At 40.3% G+C, this 21,815-nt stretch overlaps 1 protein-coding gene across 1 annotated transcript in view; it reads left to right on the forward strand.

Moving 5' to 3' along the window:
* The window catches only part of Nme7 (NME/NM23 family member 7), a 136,377-nt gene that overhangs the window by 21,773 nt on the left and 92,789 nt on the right, over positions 1–21,815 (forward strand). Inside the window, exons 4-9 of the mRNA XM_052200125.1 lie at positions 771–878; positions 3,315–3,481; positions 11,974–12,084; positions 14,588–14,638; positions 16,634–16,841; positions 19,168–19,273. Coding sequence (XP_052056085.1) covers positions 771–878; positions 3,315–3,481; positions 11,974–12,084; positions 14,588–14,638; positions 16,634–16,841; positions 19,168–19,273 — 751 coding nt within the window. The remainder of the gene's footprint in view (positions 1–770; positions 879–3,314; positions 3,482–11,973; positions 12,085–14,587; positions 14,639–16,633; positions 16,842–19,167; positions 19,274–21,815) is intronic.

The following is a 21,815-nucleotide window of genomic DNA, read 5'->3' on the forward strand; positions in this document are numbered from 1 at the left end:
ACTTGGGAGTTATCTTTCTGCTTCTGTGAGTAGCAATTCCTTGATTTTTAGTGTGTGTGTGTGTGTGTGTGTGTGTGTGTGTGTGTGTGTGTTTCACTGAGGCAAGTCATGGTAATAGAGGAAACTGACTGCTTTTTCCAGATGACACTCAGGACACCTCTCTGTAGTTTCTATTGTAAACTTGACGTCAAAACTCCAAGAGTTGATATATGGGGGCTTAGGCGCGGTTGAGCGCTTTGGAAACAGTGAAAACCATCTTGTCAGCTTTTCTGTTTCATGCTTACCTGTCAGAGAGGAATGAGAGAGGCCTGCCTTGCTTCTGTTTCTCAGAGGTGAGCACTTTCCTCTGCTGTTTTTGCAAAATGATCCCGCTCTTCTCCCGCTGAGAAGAGAGTGAGGCAATAGTGCAATGGTCTACACTTGCTAAACTCCCCAGTTTAAGATAGTAAAACTTCCAGCGATGGAGTCTCTTAGTAGCTTGTTGATATTTGGAGTAAACCTGACTGCAGAAGACTATGAGATGTTGAAGTAGTCAGATCAGGAGCTCATGTTCCAAAGACTGCTGATTGAATTGAGACAACTGAATGGCCTTGAAAAAAATAATTAAACTCACCTTTGAAATATGTAAGTATATTTAATCAGAAACCAGAAGGACAAATTTCTAAGAAACAAATAATCGAGTATAATAGCAAAGATTTGTGTAAATATTTGGAAATCATCTTGTATGACTTACATACGAGTGCCTATACGATCTTTGTTTTCCTTCACAGAATCAGAGTGAGAGATTTGCTTTCATCGCAGAGTGGTATGATCCAAATGCGTCACTGCTCCGGCGTTACGAGCTTCTGTTTTACCCTGTAGACGGATCTGTTGAAATGGTAAGCGAGGGCTAGAAAGATGCTTCAGTCAGTAAAGTGTGTGTGCTGTGTGAGCATGGGACTCTGACCCTCAGCAGCGGTAAAAAGTCAGGCAGGTGGTGCCTGCTTGTAATCCCAGTGCTGTGGAAGCGGAGATCGTGGACTTGCTAGCTAGGCGGTCTAGCTGAATGGGTAAGCCCCAGGTTCAGTGAGAGGTCCTGCCTCAGATTATAAAGTGAGCCAGGTGTGGTGGAGTACATCTTTAATCTGGTATTCAGGAGGCAGAAGCAGATGGATCTTTAAATTTGAGGCGAGCCTGGTCTACAAAGGTAGTTCCAGGACAGCCAGGGCTACACAGAAAAAACCCTGTCTCAAAAAAACGAAAAAAAGCAAAGTAAAATAAAACCAACAATATTTAGTAAGTTCTGAGCCAGCAGGGCTACACTGAGAGACATTGTCTGAAAACAAAACCAACAAACTCCCTCAAACAAAGCAAAACAGAGAAAATACAAATAAGGTGGGTAGCTCCCGAGAGCCAGACCTGAAGTTTGCCGTTGGCTTCCACATGTGATGGAAGTCCTCTCACACAGGGGAGCTCCCACACTGATGAATAATCTTTGTTTGCTTAAAAGTTAGCAAAATTACTTCCTCTGGGACAGGGAGAAGAATAAGACCGCCTTTTGTATGGTTGATTTTGAAAATGCATTTGAGGATGTATTTTCTTTTTTTTTAATGAAAATGTATTTTTTTTCCATACGATAGATTTTGATTACAGTTTCTCCTCCCCCAACTCCTTCTAGTTCTTCCCCACTATATCCTTTTTCTCTTTCATTAGAATATAAATAGACATATAAAAATAATAAAATAAAAACAAACTGGAATATGACAAAACCAACAGAAAACAATCCAAAGAAAAGCACAAAGAACATGTGACACACTGAGACACACACATTTTTTGTGTGCACAGCGACCAGCCTGCAGGATCAAGGCAATAGTGGCCCAGAGTCCTGGGTTGGTTTCAGATAGTAACCAACCACTATCTGTAGATACACTTTATTGTATTTCTTTTTCTTGGTGCTCAGTAATATACCAATACAGGAAGATAACTTTGTGCTGTTTTTTTTCTGGGTTATGTGGTAGACAGGCTCATTTGCAATCTGGTCTAATCTCAACTGAGGATATAAATGTGCACCTTCACACCCAGCCTTGTTGCAAATTTCTAACCAAAGTATTTTTGCAAGATTTTACCTTAAAAATGTAAGAACAACTTAAGCCTGGGGACATTTGACCATAATTTCAATGCTTAGGAGACAGAGGCAGGAGAATTTACAAGTTAGAGGTTAGCCAGAGCTGCATAGGAAAACTTTGTCCCCAAACAAACAAACAAACAAACGGGCCTAGAGAGATCTCTTAGCTGGAAATAATACTGGCTGCAGAAGTGTGAAGGTCCGAGCTTGACTCTTAAGCACCTGCCTACATAACAGCTGGGCCTTGATCCCTGTGAGAACTCCAACACCGAGTACAGAGACTCTGGCCAGCCGGCCTAACTCAGAGCAAACTTCAGGTTCAGCGAGAGAGCCTGTGTCAAGAGAATAAGGTGAGAAATGACTGAGGAAGGCATTGGACAGCCTCCTGTAGGTCTCTCATGTATGTATGCTTATGTGTGAACATGCTTGTTACACACTCACAAGGAAGTAGATAGGTCTAGAGAGAGACCCCCCCCCCCAAATGAAGTAGGACAACTGGGTTTTTGGATTAATCAATATTTGATAAGTAGTTATAGATAAAAATGGTTATTATAGTCATAAATACCATTGTTAAAAGTTGGTATCTGTATAAAAAGTCAAACTGAAGAGGCTCTAAGAGGAGGGTCCCTTTCTTTGCGTTCTTTCATTGGTAATCGCTTTAAAAAGTCATCCTGTTTGGGGATGGAGAGCGTAGAGAGGAGGTCAGTGAACTGCACTGACTGCTCCTGTAGGTCGCAAGTTCAAGTCCCAGCACCCACACTGAGCAGGTCACAGCAACTGTGACTCCAGCTGCTGGCAAGCCACACCCTCTTCCGCACCTGGACTCACATGTACATATACCACAGAGAGGGAGACACACAAATACACATTACTTAAAATACAATTTTTTAATGAGCTTCTTTGGTATTGTAATGTATACATAAAAATAAGAAATTTAAGAATCCTTCTCTGTCTTTCATAGTTGGTGAATTACTGAAATAACTTTGCTAGTATAGGTCTATTCAGGATATTTTAAAATATATATTTTAATTACAAACGTTTATCACTAGATCGGGTTTGGAAATAGAACTTTAGAGCATAAAATATGATTTGTATGTGTAGTTAAAAAGTAATAGGATATAGCTGTCTTTTGTAAAGTAAGTTGGAAGCAGTTTCTGTTCTCTGTAAGGAGGCTGTTCTTCATAAGCATTCTTGCTGTGTGTGTTTGCAGCATGATGTGAAGAACCGTCGCACCTTCTTAAAGCGGACCAAGTACGAGGACCTGCACCTGGAAGATTTGTTTATCGGCAACAAAGTCAACGTGTTCTCCCGACAGCTGGTGCTGATTGACTATGGGGACCAGTATACAGCGCGTCAGCTGGGCAGTAGGAAGGAGAAGTAAGAACAGCCCTGCCGTCTCTTCCCATTGAAACGTTGCCTGTGACTTTGGCCACTAACTTCTGATTTCCTCTCCTCAGTCATATTTTCACAACATAGTTTATCCAACGACCCAATATAATTTTATAACATTAAAAAAAATATTTGGGTACTGATTCTGGGACTTGTTCCTGTTTAGAATAATGAAGTATTATCTGTAGTCTTAGGAGGTGACTGTTTGGATGGGTGGGTGGCGGAGATAAAGCTCTTAGGTATTCTCTCTCTCTCTCTCTCTCTCTCTCTCTCTCTCTCTCTCTCTCTCTCTCTCTCTTTAAAAAGAATCTAAGACTATTTGAGCATAAGATCCTCTTCCTAAGGATAAGCACGGAGCTGGGGAAAGGGGACGTAAGGATGCACGAGTCACTGTAAACCCAGGAGATGATGAAGTTAGTTCTTGCAAAACTGAAGGCGTTGTGGGTTTGTTCTGTCTTGATAAAACTGGATTGAATTATTACCCAATTAGATGAACTGGGGAGAAATGCTAATCAAAGGAGTGTGTATAAAGAAAGATACGAAGGTGGGAAATTCTGTCTTAAGTTGAGAACAACTATTTGTTATCCTGCTTGAGTGAGTTGGTGGTTAAAACTTATAAAAGTTTAATTAGTAAAATAATGATCTGAATTATTATGGTAACAATAGATATTCAGAAGAACTAAGGAGTGTGTGTGGTTAATAGAAATGGAGTAGTGCATTCTGGGAAGCAGCACAGTTGGTACAGTGCTTGTCTAGCAAAGATGACGCCCTGAAGCCCTGAGCTTTAGCCCTGCTTAACACTGGAGGTGGTGGCACATGCCTGACATGGCGGCCCTCGGGAAGTGGAGACAGGAGGGTCAGAAGTTCAAGGTCATATTAGTTTACACAGGGAGTCTGAGGCCAACCTGGGCTACATGTGACCCTGTCTCAAAAAATTTAAATAATAATAATAATAATAATAATAATAATAAAGCTCAAAGCAGCTCAAGTTAAGGATGGAAGTTTTAGAAACTTCTGGGTGAGCTGATGAGAAGCTGCCTCAGGATGGCGAAGCAGAGGCGACAGCAGAGGACAGAGAACAGACCCTGCTCCAAGGACAGAGACCAGGACAGCAGAAATCTCAAAGCAAGAAATAGCTTGCTCTGGGGAATTTTATTCCGCTAGAGAGTGAAATTCTAACATCTGCAAGAAAGTGGATAGAACTGGAGATCATTATGCTAAGTGAAAGAAGGCAGACTACTGATAGATATCAAGTGGTTATTTTTAATATGTGGAATATAGATAGATGGATAGGTCGGTGGATGGGTAGATGGATGGATAGATAGATAGATAGATAGATAGGGTGGAAAAAGGGGACCATGGAGGCGAGAAGTCTAAAGAGAGTGGGGAATTGAGGAGTGAGACATTGTAATAAAATATACATGTCATAAAAGCTTATTGGGGGATTATATAATTAAATAAAAGATTATTGGAGGAAGGGAAAGGGACTAACAGGAAGTGAGTCAGGATTGGAGAGGGTGGTGGGCTGTGAAAAATAATAGACTGTAACAAAAATGTCACCATGAATCACATTATTTTATGTACTAGCTAAAAAGGTTTTTTTTTTTTTTTTTTTTTTTTTTTTTTTTCCCCCCAAGACAGGGTTTCTCTGTGTAGCCCTGGCTGTCCTGGAACTCACTCTGTAGACCAGGCTAGCCTCGAACTCAGAAATCCTCCTGCCTCTGCCTCCCAGAGTGCTGGGATTACAGGCATGCACCACCACGGCCCCGCTAAGATTTTTTTTTTTTTTAAAGAAAATTATGTCAGCTATAGTGTGGGCAGACAAAATGGGCACCCCAGTGGAAAGGAGCCGGTAGCACACTGCTCCACTGTGGTAACTCCCTGGCAGCGGGGGCTGGGGGCAGGGTGGGACAGAAGTGTCACCCTCAAGGGGACTGACAGGGAGTGGGTAAGCTTGTTGGATGAGCGAAGTTCAACTCCGTACATTATGAAAATGAACAGTGGAACTTACTGCTCGGTGCAATAACCAAATACCTGAAAATAAAAAGACGTGAATTTAAACACAGGAGACTGGATAGGACCTGGCGGTGAGTCTTCTCATCCTGTCTTATTCATTTCCGTGTCTTCTGTATCACTGGGCAACTCTCTTTACACATTGCAAGTGCAAGGTTAATTTTGCCTCATTGTTCTGCAGCCTATGTTCCGTGACTGTTTGGGCTCAACACTTTGGGTCGCTGCAATGCAGCACATTATGAAAGATACTGAGTAGTGGAGGAAGCTGTTCACCTCAGGGCAGAAAAGTAAGGGAGGAGGGTCTGCTGTTCTAGCAGCCCTGCTAAGCTAAGACCTCCCAGCAACCCCATCACGCACGTATACACGCAGGCACATATGCACATATACCACATATACCTCTTCATTATTCTCTCCTTACTGTTTGCCATCCAGATTTTCTTTAGTTTTGATTTATAAAGAAACAGAACCAAGTGGAGATGTAGCTAAATATCGAGCTTTAAAGGAAAAACATGACTTAATAATGGTTCTCTTCCGAGATGGTTTGTAGTATTATGAAAATGGAATGTTAGCTTTCATTGTTCACATTTGTGAGTTGCAGCTTTCTGAGAATAGATTAAATATGTTGGAAGTGAAACTTTAATTCCTTCATCATTTTGGGTTTTCCTTTGGGGATAGAATATTTGAAAGATATTATCAGTACTTATGAACTTATTGATATAGCACTTAACATTAGGGATAATTGTTTAAAAGTTCCAGAAACTACTTTAAAAAATCAGTAAAGCTATTTCTTAAGGCCTACTACAAAAATAGTTGAATGCCTAATATCTGTATAGTATGTAGCCCCTATAGAGTAAGGTAATTTTTTTGTATGACTTCCTTACCCTTTCTTTACAGTTCCTTTCTAATTCTTGAGGTGACTTGAAGCCCATTGTAAAGATGAGTGCACAGGTGGTGAAGGGCCAAAGGTAGAATGATTGCCTCATGGGAAACGAGCAGAGGACAACTGTAAAAGTGGGAGAGGCCTGTAGTACCAGAGTAAGAGGCGTCTTCTCCTCTTATAAGATTGGCTATAAAAAGTTTGTGAGAGCAAGGAAACAGCATCTCTCTCTCTCTCTCTCTCTCTCTCTCTCTCTCTCTCTCTCTCTCTCTCTTTCTCTCTCATGTGTGTGTGTGTGTGTGTGTGTGTGTAGGCCAGAGGTTGACATTGGGAATCTTCTATCATTCTCTGGAGCTCACCAGTTCGGCTAGACTATCTGGCCATCAAGCACCAGGACACCAGGAATCCACCTTCTCTTTCTTGCAGTTGCCAGAATTTCAGGCACGCACCACCACTGTTAGTGGCTTTTTGATAAGTCTTTCATTTTTCCCCTGAACCCAGCTAGCTCCCAAATAATTGAGAATGAACTACTGTATTTATTTAACAAGCTTTAAGGACTGAGCAGTATTACTCTATTTTAATCCCCTTAGCTAATCTGTCTACCTCCCAGCCAAAATCCCCAAGATACTTGCATTTTACGGCTTTCTCTGCTCAAGCTGTTTTCTCCTGTGTGTCTCCTGGACTCCCTCACCCACTTGCTACATGGAAAATTCACACTTACTCTCTCTTCTTCCCTTCTCCCCTGGCTGGGAGGAAATCTGTCCCTATTCTTTTCCCTGATTGGTCATTTGGCTAATCAGCTTCATTATTGACCAATCAGGGAATAATTGGAGAGGAATGTTTACACAACATTGAGACCAAAGATTCTTAGAGTAAGGACTGCACCTGGATATGGGGGCACAGAAGTCCGCATTTGAGTAAAATAAGGATAATATTTACTCAGTGCACAATAACATTATGCCTACAACCATTCTCAGATTTTAGGAAAAAAATCAGGGCACAGTCACAATCAAATCGAATCAAAATCAAACTCCAGCCATCTAATATCTAGGACCTACTCACAGTCTTCTGGACTCCTCCGAAAGGCTTGGGCCACTTCTCTAACTGCTCTCTGTAGCACGCACAGCTTTGTCTTCTAGGCTCTGGCTGGCTTCACTCCACTGCTGTCGCCAATCTTTGTAATCATCCTGTGGAACCGCTGGGGTCTCCTCCTCCAACTGGGCTGCTCTTTCACCAATAGGCCCTCACAGGCTCTCAAAATGGTGTTAAGCCTCAACATCTTTGCATGACCCCTTCAGTCCTGGGCTGTCAGCTGAAACTGAGGCTGCACCTTCACCAGTGACCTCTCCAGGCCTCTCACAGAGCAGAGCATCAGCTTCTCTCCATGACCCCTTCATGCCTTCAAAACCAGTATCACCTGGGTGACTCTTAACATTACCAAGTCCAGCTGACATTGTGAGAAGCAACTGTGGCCACCTCTGGAACACAGATTCTCTTTGCTGATTTTCTGGGAACACTTTCCAGAAGATTTCACCTTACTGATGTTGGTCTCTTCTTAATCACTACTAATTACTTAACTCCAGCTAACCAGCATCAATTGTCCCAGTATCACAAAGGTTTCATTTGAGTGGTTCTGATCTCGTATTAATCACAGCTGATTCTTCAGCCCCAGCTAACCAGGACCACAAAATCTTAAATCAACATAGCAGATGGCCCTGATAGAACCTTTAATCTTCCTTCTGAAATTTTATAAGCCAGGCCTTCAGTTTCTGCACTTCTCTCAACATTCATTTCTTTCAAGCTCCTACAGAACATCCCACTGAGGTCTTGCCACCCATTGGCTGGCTTTTTTAGACCCAAGTTCCAAAGTCCTTTCACAATCCTCCCTAAACATGGTCAGGTCTGTCACAGCAATACCCCACTCCTGGTTCCAACTTCTGTCTTAGGATGTCATTGCTGTGAACAGACACCATGACCATGGCAACTCTTATAAAGGAAAACATTTAATTGGGCTGGTGTACAGTTTCAGAGGTTTATTTGCATTATCATCATCATGACAAGCTTGGCAGCGTCCAGGCAGACATGGTGCTGGAGAAGGAGCTGAGAGTTCTACATCTTGATCCCCAGGCAGCAGAAGGACACTGAACTCCACACTAGATGGAGCTTGAGCGTAGGAGAACTCAAAGCCCACCCCTACAGTGACACACTTCCTCCAAAGCATTCAAATATGTGAGTCTACGGTCCCCATACCTATTCAGTCCACCACAGGGACTAATAAATACTTGAAGTATCGAGACTTTGTAAATATAGTTAATGTTAATGCATGTAGTAGTGTATAGTTCACTGACAAATTTCACCATTTTTTTTCTGATTCGTATCATAACTTCAAATGGATAGTAAATAATAGCAGCCATTTGGGTGATTTAAATACACTTCTGAGTCTAGGAATTTAACCTGATTTTATGTGTTTATTGCCCTGAAAAAGAGTATAAGTAGTCCAAGTTGCATTTAAGGTGGTATCTGTGCTTAGAAGATATTTAAAGATGCCTTTGTGGGGGCAAGGAGAAAGACCTAAATCTCTTTTGAGTGTTTAAGTACATCCAAATAATTACACATGTTTGTTTAACACAGATATTCAGCATTAATACAGTTCTGTTCATGGGCTCTCACTTCTCCCATTAATACCAAGAGATTTCTGTTCACTTCTGTGCTGCAACTGCACAGAAGTTTCTGTCCATGTTTCATTCCACCCCAGCTGCAAAACCATATGTTCGTCTATTTCCTGAACACTTCCACCTGGGTTTTCCACAGGTTTTTAACAATTAACAAATTCAAGATAAAGTTCTGTTGTACTGAATATCCTTTTGTTTTCTCAGCCTTCACACACTCACAGATGTAGGCGGTTCACAGGTCCCTGAACCCCATCTCCATTGTAACCCCAGATCCAGATAGAATTCACTGTTATCAACTTACCTTCCCCAGCAACTTCTTCATTTATCAGCTGTTGTCATCTTTTTTTTGATCTTTTCAGTTTATCTAGTCTCCATTTCTCCTCTAAAGTATTATTTCAAAACTTATAGTGCCAGAATCTGAATTATTTATAGGTTTATAGGTCCTTATCTCTTCTTTGGTGTTTCTTCTGCTTCTTCCTTATGTTGGTGGGTGCTTGCTCTCTCTCTCTCTCTCTCTCTCTCTCTCTCTCTCTCATTATCTTTATATTGTGGTTGTTATGAATATGTGTGTGAGGACACTACATAAATGTGCAAGATGGATGTACTGTGTGTTTATGCTGAATTACACGAGGGGAAGAATCAGCTTACTTAGCTCCCGGGGCGAAACCATTTGCTTCTGCCTGTTTCCTAGAGGAGTGGGCATCTGTGTAAGCATTAGCCAAGTTCAAAGCTTTGGGTTCAAGGGCTGATAAGCTGGCTCAGGGGGTAAAGGTGCCAGCTGCCAAGTTTTATGACTTGAACTTGATTCCTGGGCCCATATGGTAAAAGGAAAGAATTTAACCATTCAGATTGTCCTCTGATCTCCAAATGTATGCCATGATGTGCTTGCACATGCACTAGTACACACACACACACACACACACACTTTAAAACTGCAGTTAAACATTCTTTTTTAGTTCTGAATCTATGAGGTGAACATGTGCCTTCTGGCTTACCCTGGAGTTGTAGAATTTGGTCCCAAATTATTTTAGGGTTTATCATCTGTTAAAATCTATTTCTTCCTCAAGTACTGCAGAGCATATTAAAATTCAGATGGCCAGAGGCCATGTTAGCAAGTCAAAAGCAACTTTGAGTCTCAACTTTCCTGAGATTCTGTATTTTAGACTTTCTTGATAGCTGTTTACTATCTGGTCTACTCTTTTCTACCCTAAAAGTTTTGTCTTAAAGGTGCTTGGCATGGTAGGACATGTCTGTCAATCTCAGGAAGTGGAGACAGGAGTGTTGAAACTTCAAGGTTATAGCAAGATTCCTTCCCTGCCTGTTTCCTTCCTCTCTCCCTTTGCCCATGTTTCCCTTCCTTCCTTCTCTTCAATAAGTATTACCCATGTTTTAAAAAGAGTCTTCAGTAGAAGGATGCCTCTTGAGACTGTAGTCCTTCATCTCTGAAGTGAGCACATCTTTATGCTTGTAAAGAGAACATAAATCACAAATTGTTGTTTAAAGTGGATTGTTCTAGCCCTAGAACATGAAACATTTTCATAAATGAGCATGTTTGCTCCTTTAAGTCTACCGCACAGGACTGACAAGCCCCCTGCACTGTGGTCCAGGATGTTGTTTTAGGGCAGACTACTAGTTGTCTTCTCACAGACAAGTTTGCTGCAGTTTTGCTTAGAGCCTGAAGCATTAGAGAGATGTTTGTCTGCATGGTTCTGGGAGGATTGCTGTTTTCCAGAAATCTGCATCCTGTCTGCGTTGGTGAACACAAGGCTGACCGATCTGCTTCTCGCTGTCTGTTGAGAGGTTAATTTAACATATTGGTTTTCATATTGTTTTCTCTTGAATCTGCCCCCTGATGCGTAAAATGCTTGTTTCAGTGCAAGTGAGGAGGGGGCTGTGGGAGCCGGCTGGCCTGAGTGCAGACTTGGGGGCAGCTTTGGAAGATAGGGTGCCTCATGTTTAAAGGCTGCCGTGGCACTGGATGTTCACACGTGTTGTTGGGTGAGAGAACCTGGTCATGAGTAGACACAGTGGGAGAACTGATCAGTGCTTATGGGACATTGACAACTGAAAACACGCCATGCATTAAGTTTTAGTTATTAGAGAACAAACACTAAATTCCTAGTATATTTAATGCAATTTCTTGCAGATTAGTTTTCTCTATAAAAATATCTTATAGTATATAGACGTTTTAAACACCTGCATTTTCTAATTTGGGTATTTAGAACACACACACACACACACACACACTATTTTAGGGCTGATGAGATAGCTCAACAGGTCAAGGCACCTGCCACTGAGACAGAGGACTGAGTTATATCCCCGAAATCCACAGGAGAGAAGAGAGCTGACTTCACAAATTGTCTTTTGGCCTCTATTCACAGGCTTTAGAATGCTCACGCTCCCACACATATGTAAACCCACAAATGTAAATTAAATACATGTAATAAAAAATTAAAAATAAAAACTTAAGTGTTCTTTCCTACCCATATTCCTCTCTTCCTCCATTGCTTCCTCTTATTTTATTTTACTGTATTTTATTTTATTTTATTTTTATAGAGTAGAGTCTTGCTATATGTTCTTGCCTGGCCTGGAACTCTCAATGTAGACCAGGCTTGCCTCAAACTCACAAGAGAGAACTACCTCTTCTGCCCACTCGGTGCTAGAATTAAGTAAACGGTGTGCCTCCACACCCAGCCTCTTATTTTGTAAAAATAAGGTTTAGCTAATTTTGATTTCTTTTGAAAAATAATGGTTTTTATGTAAAATTTTAAGCAATAGCATCTTTAACATACTTCCCTATAGGCTTAATTTGGATGTTAATGGAATGATATGTTTGTGAAGGAGATGATTGCTTGTAATCATAAATAAAAACTATAGGACTGGTTTTATTTTCAAATCCATTCTTTATTGCCTTACAGAACTTTAGCCCTGATCAAACCAGATGCAGTGTCAAAGGCTGGAGAAATCATTGAGATGATAAACAAAAGTGGATTTACTATAACCAAACTCCGAATGATGACGCTGTCAAGGTAATTATCGCATCTCTCCCTTTCAGTTATATAATGTCACGTAGCTTTCCCATCAGTCTTTAAATACACAAAAGAAAAAACCAAATGAACAGAAAGCCCACAGAACAAGAACAACAACCAAAAAAATCGTTTCAATGAGAGGCAAATATAGAACATGATGGAGACCAAAGCAAGACAACAGATAACAGCGAAACAGCGCCTGAGCTCTCAGCATCAGAATTTGTCAGATTCTTAGCCTTCATCTAACTGTGGTGACGGCCACAGCCCCTTCTGCTTTCCTAACAGCAATTCCTGACTGCATCTCTTCTATGGAAGAATGTACTGTACGAAGGTAATAGACGATGTGAACATGTAATGATTTCTGTTAGTTCTGGTTGCCAAAAGGGAATCATTTAGAGATGTTTACTTACATTTTATTCATCCTAATGTGATGCCAAAATGCCTGTTTACTTTTCCAAAAAGCAATTCTATCCAACCTAATTAGAGATTTCTTGAAGAATTTGATGAAAAGACGACTTACTCTAGTAAGCCTTTTCTATCACAAAGTAATCATGATCCAAGGATAAGGGGGAATGGTAACCAATTATTCACAGTGCCAAGCAAAGAACAGAGAGGTACGTCTGCCTTCCTTCAGTGCCAGGGTCCGACTCAAGGTAGAACAGAAATAAATGAAGTGACACAGCACCTATCAACTTTTGGTCAATGATAGACTGATATATGATGGCGGTCTTACAGCATTCCAATGGAGACGAGAATTCTTTATCACCTAGTGACATCATAGCTGTTATGTCATACACTTTAGCACTGTTTTGAGATGATGCCAGTGTAAACCACTAATGGAGCACCCACTAGTAGGAAAGTGGAGCAAAGTACTTAGTACTTAGTAACAAATTACTTGTGCTCCTTTTGACCGGTCCAGTCTTGCTCAGGCCCGGTGTAGGCAGCCACAGCAGCTGAGTTCATGACCACAGTGGCTGTGTGGAGCCCAGCAGATTATTACATTTTGCAGCCTTTCTCCCAGTCATCCATCTCTTACACTCGTTCCGCCCTTGCCTCTGTGATCGCCCCTGAGCCTTGCAGGGTATGGTATAAATACCTTGGTTAGGACTTAGCACTCAGCACTAGGGCTGAGAGCTCCTTAAGGCTGAGTCCCTAACGATCTCCTCTTGGTACCTTGAGTATCCTTGAGTCTTCGCATCCATCGATGTTCACTGGGAAGAGGCTTATAAGAGTAAGGTTCTTGAGAGCAGCATTTGCCTGTAGGTACACACAGTCACATAGAAGACAGTTCGACAATTTAGCTAAAGAACAACATTGAATTTCCCACGATGGCCTATGGCCTCCTTAGCCATTGATAAGGTCTTAAAAGCATTGTATACAAAATTATTTCTCAAACCTAAAAGGTTGTGGGTTTTTTTGTTTGTTTATTTGTTTGTTTTTGTTAGTGAACACTTTTAGTTTATTTGCAATTTTTAAAAATAGTTGAGGGGCTGAAGAGATGGCTCAGCAGTGAAAAGCACTGGCTACTCTTCCAGAGGACCCCAGTTCAGTTCCCAGCACCCACACGGTGGTAGACAACCATCTGTAACGCTAGGGGGTGTGATGCCCTCTTCTGGAGCACAGCAGGTACTGCATGCATGTGCTAAGCAGACATGCAGGCTAAATCCCCTACATTTAAAATTTAACATTAACATTAACATTTTAAAAAATTAGTTGGTGTTTATATATAGTTGTTACATAGTATAAAATCTTTTCAATCCAATAAGAAAGCTTCACAGTAATGGTTTTGATGGGGCAGAAAAAGCCTTTTATTTTTAGATCTTTAAGCTTACCAGTTTAGGTTATAGTATCTTTTTATTGTCTGTATAGATACTTTTAGTAGAAATGTAGATTTTAATATGTATAATTTGTCAAGAAATTAAAAAATACAAATATATAGATAGATCTTTTCCTTGAAGATATCTAACTAAGAATTAAGTGACAACTAGTAAATTAAAATATGCAGGGGCTTGGCATATAGCTGAGCAGCAGTTCCCTCCTAGCATGAGTGAGACCTCGGTTTATTCCCAACCAATGACAAACAATAAAATAATCTGGAACCTAAATTCTAAAGCTTAAAATTAATTCTAATTTTGAATCAGAAGATGTCCATTTTTTATGTAACTTGTTTAGACTTTAAATAACAAACACTCTTACTGATCTGATATCTAACATTGTATTAAAAATACAATGAGATGCTAGTAAAACAGATGAAGTGTAACATTAATAAAAAAGTAAAAATATCCTCTTACTTTAATTCTATATCTTCCCTTACTTGGAATATGCTGTTTGGTGGAAAAATCATTAATTAGTTTATATACAGATCGTGTGTGCGTGCGTGTGCACGCGTGTGTGTGTGTGTGTGTGTGTATGTGTGTGTTTAATATTTATTTTAGTTTGCTAATATAAACTAAAAAAACTATTTTCATAAATTTTAACTATTCTTATTTTTATTATCATATAGGAAAGAAGCAACAGACTTTCATGTGGACCACCACTCAAGACCGTTTTATAAGTAGGTACTCAGGTTGGGGACTAAACTTGTTTTCTTTATACTTTTATTAAATAAGACTTTACATCCACCACTCAATACTTGAACCTTTAATCAGAAACAAATGGGTGACCTATTTGTTTTAAGAAACATCTTTTTTATATCTCACTGAATTAAAAGACCGTGTTTGTAATTATATTTTATGTTGGTGCTTTGTTGTGCTTTAAGGCCTTTTTGTATTTTGTATGGACAAAGCAATAGTCAGAGAATTAAATAAGGATATGTAGTTTGTTCCTTTGGAAATGGCTAATCATATATGTTAGAAACTGAAATCTATTCTAAGTATTTTGGATATAATTAAAGTGAATAATGTGCATACTCATTGTCACTGACAAAGGAATGATAAATTTCTAATAAAGACAAATGAAATATTAGCCAATCTGCTGCGACAGACATTTTATTTGGTATCATACATAGAAAAATAACTTTAAAAAAAGAATGTTTATGTAATAAAATTATTGTATAGCATATCTTATAAACTATCATATATAAACTATCATATCATATAGTATAAAATATTCCTAAACTTTGTTAGAGTTATCATATACATTTGTTTGGCAATTTTTCTTTGTTTTATATTCTTTGTATGTCTTTATAACACTAAATCACAGATCCTAGTTTAATATTTTCTATATAATTCATGTGCAGAAAGTTTTAAGGAATGAATTAGCTGGTTCTGTGGCACTGAGACTTAACAAATGACTAGCCACAGTAACTGGAAGTCAGTCATGATCAGTATCTTCTCAGTAGCCCACCATTCCTTCAGTTGTCACATGCCACATTAGAGAATTCTGTATTAACTGGATACTGGATTAAAGATTGTTTGAGGTTGGTTCTTATTTTATGGCTTAGATTCTGATGTGGATAATATTGATATTCAGATAATTAACTTCCTTCCTTCCTTCCTTCTTTCCTTCCTTCTTTCCTTCCTTCCTTCCTTCCTTCCTTCCTTCCTTCCTTCCCTCCCTTTTCTTCTTTTTGTTTTGTTTTGGTTTTGGCTGCTAAAGTCTAGCAGAAGCTTGAGGAGGTCTTGTCCTCTTAGTATAGTGGATATAGATACTTCCTTCTACATGTTATTTTTTGGAAATGGTCTTCTAAGTGAACTGGAGGGATTAGTGAAAGGCTCAGAAGCTAGTAAACAATTCAGTGTAAGGCAGGAGGCACGGGAAGGCCTGTACACTGACTTCCTTTCTCTGAAGGAGAAGGAAGGCCCTATCCTCTCTCTGTTTTGCCTCTACTTAAGAAGACAAGAGGCAGGATGTCACTTATTTCAAGTTAAATTTATTGTTGCACTGTGTGCACATGAAGTAATAGAAACATAAAATGAAGTGTCAGTTTTCATTCCCAGGGAACTGGGACTCAGACATAAACTTCAATAAAAGCCGGTGTGTCTGGTCCATCATTTAGATATCATCACCCAGGGTAGGTTTCCTCCTAATAAAGGCTTGTTTTTGAAGGCCTGTTGAGATTCTTTTTCTTTATCACATTGATTTAGAGTTGTCACTCTCTGCATTCCAGTAGTTACACACTACAGAATTAAATAAGTTCTTCTTGAGAATGTTATGAAATACCATGCCTGTCACTTTGTTATTATAACATTCTATCTGATTGCTGTGGTAAACCATTGGGAAATAAAATGGAATCACCTTTGTCCTTAGAGTAGCAGGGAAAGATCAGATCAACGATATGCATTTTAAGTTGGCGAAATCATCCAAATTCAACAAGTGTTCCCTCCCTTGACAAACAGAAGTGACCTTGTCATATATCTTCTGTAATGATTATGTAACAAACTCAGTGGCTATTAAGGCACTGTGTTCATGCACATTTGCCTCTTCATACACTTCCCTGTGCTCAGAAATAGATCACAAAAACTTACTGATGTCCTAACATATCTTCATTGTCTAGCAGGTTGTCTAGACTGTTGTAGAGAAGTAACTCGGGCTTTTCCCTGCTTCCCAGCGAACTGATCCAGTTTATCACAAGTGGGCCTGTTATTGCCATGGAGATCTTAAGAGATGACGCAATATGTGAGTGGAAAAGATTGCTTGGACCTGCAAACTCTGGGCTATCTCGGTCAGATGCCCCTGGAAGCGTCCGAGCCCTCTTTGGGACAGATGGCATAAGAAATGCAGCTCACGGCCCTGATACTTTTGCGTCTGCTGCCAGAGTAAGTTGTTTTGAGAAATATTTTCCTTTTGTTTTGTTTAGGGAAATTTATTTTTTTATGTGTGTCAAAGTAAAATGTTTCTCCTGCTGAGGACTTTGGGAGGTTTTGAACAGCTAATGTAGTAGTGGGAAACACCTGGTGACAGTTTCCTAGGATCAAGTACTGTTTCAAAGCCACACCCCCTTTTAAAATTAGTCCTGTTGGTCGCAGTTGTGGAGTGCAGTTTTCTCAAAATCTGACATTTGTTGCCACCCATCTTTCTGTAAAAGACTAAATTGCTGAGGCTCGTATTTGTGACTTAAATCAATCAAGAATACTAGTTTATGGATCTGAAGTAGATATTTCAAAAATGTATCATTTGAGAAGTCTGTTTGCAATTCAGATCAGGCAGTGGTGTGAGCTAAGTAGGTGACTAGACCCGGAACATGCAGCATACATGAAGAAGCAAGAACCCGAGGTCTTGGGCCAGCAGGGTCTCAGTGGGTAAAGACACTTGTAGCAAAGCCCATGTCCTGCTGTGTGACCCGGGACCCGTATGTCATGGAAGGAGAGAAATTTATTTCCGTAAGTCATTCTCTGGCCTCTGCCCATGCACATACTCACATACAGACAGATGTAATAAAATTTTCAAAGCAAAAGAAGTTTCTTTTTTTTTAAAAAAAAAGAAAGAAATCTAGGTCTTAACAAAATATTAAGAATTCTCCTGTGAGGAGCTTTGATGTGAGCATTTGTAACAGCTTGTTTGTAATAGTCCATGTTAGAAATATCACAGGCACCCCGCAGGGACAAGTGAACAAGCCACTGTGTGGCCATCCATGGAAGCTGATTTGTCAAAAAGAAAAACAAAAGGGGTAAGAATGAATTACAGGAAGGAAATCTCAGAATATTTTTGTTGAGTGAAAGAAGCTAGGAAAAATAGCATCTATTGTATGAATCTATTTATATAAAATTATAGAAATTAATTTTATAGTGACAAAGCAAGCCAATAGTCAATAATAATAATAGTTAATTATTAATTTTTAAGTGTTCTGCCAACAGAATCACTCATGTATATATAGTATTTGAGTAAATTCTCCTTCTCTCGCTTGCTTGTGTTTTAAAAAATATTTACACATAAAAGTAGAAGGGGGCCATTAGAGAAGAGGATGGGGAGACAGAGGGGAAGTAAGAGAGGGGAACATGGGACGGTAAGATCACAGTGGCGTGGGCTTCTATGACAATGTCCCCATGAAGCCTGTTTCCCCATATGATCAATGTATTCTAATAAAATATATAATTTAATAGTATAGCATATTAACAAATCTGTTATCTTTCCATTTTTTTTTAATTGTAAATTTGAATCAAGGTCTCACTCCATAGCCATAGTTGCCCTGGAACTTGCTCTGTCGGCTAGGGCGACGTGTACTAGCCTCTTTCCTCTGCCCCCAGAATGGCAGGTTTGATCTTTCAAACATACTTCCTCGGAGGCAGGTTTTGTTCTAGGTGTTTGGAAGCTAGTAAGCTCTGCAAGTTGGCTCTTTTCTTCAGCTTTATAATGTGGTAGATGACAGTCCTTCAGTAGTCACAGCTGTGACGGATACCTGGTGCTGATGGGGGCATCGGGTAAAGCTCTGTAGAGTGAGCACATTCGGAAAGTCTTTTGCTCACTGGCAGATGCTGGAGCGTGGAACAGAGGGGTTTGTGGAGAACACAGTGGAAAGAATAATGCCAAAAGCCTAGGGCAGCATTTAAGTCCTTAGAAGAACTGATGAGTGTGAACGTCTTTGCGGTTCATTCAGATTGCTGACTTGTTGGCATAACAAGCCATTGGCAAAGCAGATAACCACTTTGTGAGTTACGCCATAATCTAGTGCCCATTTTGGTTTATAATAGAACTGTTGTAAGTTATTGTTAATTAGCTGTAATTCTCAGATTCCTAAACATGAATGTTTCTGTTTCTGTAGGGATATCCTTGTTTTCATTTTATTTTTACATATTTTTAAACTTTATATCATATCTGTATTTATAATCTATATTTTGGGGAAAGTAAGAACTTCATACTTTTTTCCCAGTCCTCAGAGTTTGTTGAGACCTTTGTCACTTACAATAGAGGTCACACAACGACATTGTTGCATTGCTTTGATTAATACTCTTTCCATGTTATTCTGACCACAATGCTGAAATAGAGCTAAATTTCTCAGTCTTTGAAAATTCACATTGAGAAAACTTGCCGCAAAGACTTTCTGTCTTGAAACTCTTAAGTGTAATTGTGTATCTCCAAGTCTTCAAGTTTCAGATAAGACATCATCTGTGTCAAATCTTTTTTCTCATCTTCCCCTGTTTTTAGGAAATGGAATTATTTTTTCCTTCAAGCGGAGGCTGTGGACCAGCAAACACGGCTAAATTTACCAATTGTACCTGCTGCATCATTAAGCCGCATGCTATCAATGAAGGTACGTGCCGTGGCGGAGATGTTCATAACGGAACAACGTAGTTTGCTAATGTTTGTCTTCTTGCTGTGCTTTAATGATGAAATTAAAGTATACTTTAATATTTCAGGGTTTTCTCTTTGGAGGCTCACGACTCAAGGCTATATTTTAGGAGAAATCTGTCTAAATTTCGGGCTTTATTTTGGTGTCCGTGCATTCGTGTAGCTGTTCCTTGGGCTCATCATGCTGTGAGCAGGTCTTGCTCCTGTGCTTCGAATCCTCTGTCTTTCCAACCACATAGCTGAGGTTCACTCGCTTCACTTAGGCAGTAACCCCAGTGCATCACTTAAAGCACTGTGTATACGGCTGGAGAGACGGCTCAGTGGTTAATAGTAATTATTGCTTTTGCAGAGGACCTGGGTTTGGTTCCCAGCACCCACATGGTGGCTCACAACCATCCACAACTCCAGTTCCAGGGGGATCTGATGCTTTCCTCTGACCTTGAGGGAACAAAGCATACACGTTCATTATATCTAGAGCATATCTTTACTGAGAGAGTTGGAGATGCTCCCTCTAGTCCTATGTATCTGAAACAGTTCTTTGATGGAAATGAATATCTATGTCTACATGCCTGCTTGCCCCTCTCTCTCTCTCTCTCTCTCTCTCTCTCTCTCTCTCTCTCTCTCTCTCTCATATCTCTTATCTCTATATATACACACATTCATACACATATGTGGATCTGCACACGTATGCACTAGGTCAGTACAAATTCATTCCTTGCCTTTATCTCTTTCTTCATTGCTTTGTTTGAGTCTATTGTGTGCATCTCCATCAGCTTCTCCAAGTTGTTTTGGAAATAATACAAATAATTTAAAAAATACTCCTTAGAAAATGGAATACAATGAGTAGTATACATAATAGAGTGGAGTTTTTATGTGTTCTAAGCATACATATAGTAGAAAAACTTGAAAATTGCATATACATATTTGTACATGAGACAGTAAAAAAGAAAACCTAAGCCAGGCACAGGTACACACTTGGAATCTTAGCACTCGGAAGTCTGAGGTAGGACAATCGAGCTTTTTAAGCCATCCTCAGCTACAAAGTGAGTGTGAGGCTAGACTGGACTATGTAGGAAGACCTTACTGCTTCCTATCAGAATTGTTACTGTTAATAGTTTGGTATGTTTTCTTCTGCCTTTATGTGTGTGTGTGTGTGTGTGCATATATGATACAAATGAGTGCAGTGTTGCTGAGATGTGTTTATATTCTGTTGCTGTCATTTAATTTTTGTGAGCATTCTGACCTTCTTTGAGGGTTCATGAATATTTTGATGCTTGATTGAATATTTCCTAGCAGTCATATGTATGATATTTGGTTGTTTCTGTTTTGTTGTTGCTTCTTCTCTTGTGCTCTTCTCCTTCTGCTGGTCTCCTGGTCCAGATTTAATGAAATGGGTTTTGTTCTGTCCTGTTATTTTGTTATGTTCTATTGTTATCTCTTAGAAACCTGTTCTTTTCTTAATTTTTAATTCATTTTTATTTATTTACATTTCAGACATTACCCTAGTTACCCACCCCACAGTTCCTCATCTCATTCCTCCTCCCCTCTGTCTCGGAGAGTATGCTCACACACACACACATACACACACACACACACACACACACACCAGGTTTTTCCCCTCCCTTGGGCCTCACATCTTTGGAGGATTAGGCATATCTGCTCCCACTGAGGCCAGATTAGGCAGTCTTTAGCTATATATGCCCTGGGGACCTCGGACCAGCCCAGTATGCTGCCTGGTTAGTGACTCAGTCTCTGGCAACGCCCAGGGGTCCGGGTGTGTTGAGACTGCTGGTCTTCCTATGGGGTCATCCTTCCCTTCAGCTCCTTCCCCTAATTCCTCCATAGGGGTCCCCAACTTCAGTCCAATGGTTGGGTGTAAGTATCTGTATCTGTTTCAGTCAGCTGCTGGTGGGGTCTCTCAGAAGACAGCCACGCCAGGCCCCTGTCTGTAAACACATCATAGCATCAGAAATAGTGTCAGACCTTGGTGTCCCACCCTCCCACCCTCCCTACCATGAGATGAATCCCAAGTTGGACCAGTCACTGGACAGTCTCTTCTCCATTTTTATCCCTGCAGGTCTTTTAGATAGGTACAATTCTGGGTCAGAAATTTCAACTGTGGTTTGGTAACCCACACTTGGGGTTCTGTCTTGTCTACTGGAAGTAGACTCTTCAAGTTCCCTCTCCCTACTGACTATTTTGACTAAGGTCACCCCCATTGAGTCCTGAGATTCTCTCACCGCCCAGGTCTCTGGGACTTTCTAGATGGTCCCTGTCTCCCACCCCCACCAGTTGCATATTCCATTCATTCTCCTGGCCCTCTGGGCTTCTCTTCTGTTCACCAACCCCCACACTGGATCCTGTCCCTCTTTTTCCCTCACACTCCCCTCTCCCACCCAAGTTTCTCCCTCCCTCTGCCTTCTGATTATTTTGTTCCCCCTTCTAAGTGGTATTGAAGCATCCTCACTTGGGCTTTCCTTCTTGTTTAACTTCTTTGGGTCTGA

This window comes from Apodemus sylvaticus, chromosome 12, assembly GCF_947179515.1.
Source record: "Apodemus sylvaticus chromosome 12, mApoSyl1.1, whole genome shotgun sequence".
Classification (NCBI taxonomy): Eukaryota; Metazoa; Chordata; class Mammalia; order Rodentia; family Muridae; genus Apodemus; species Apodemus sylvaticus.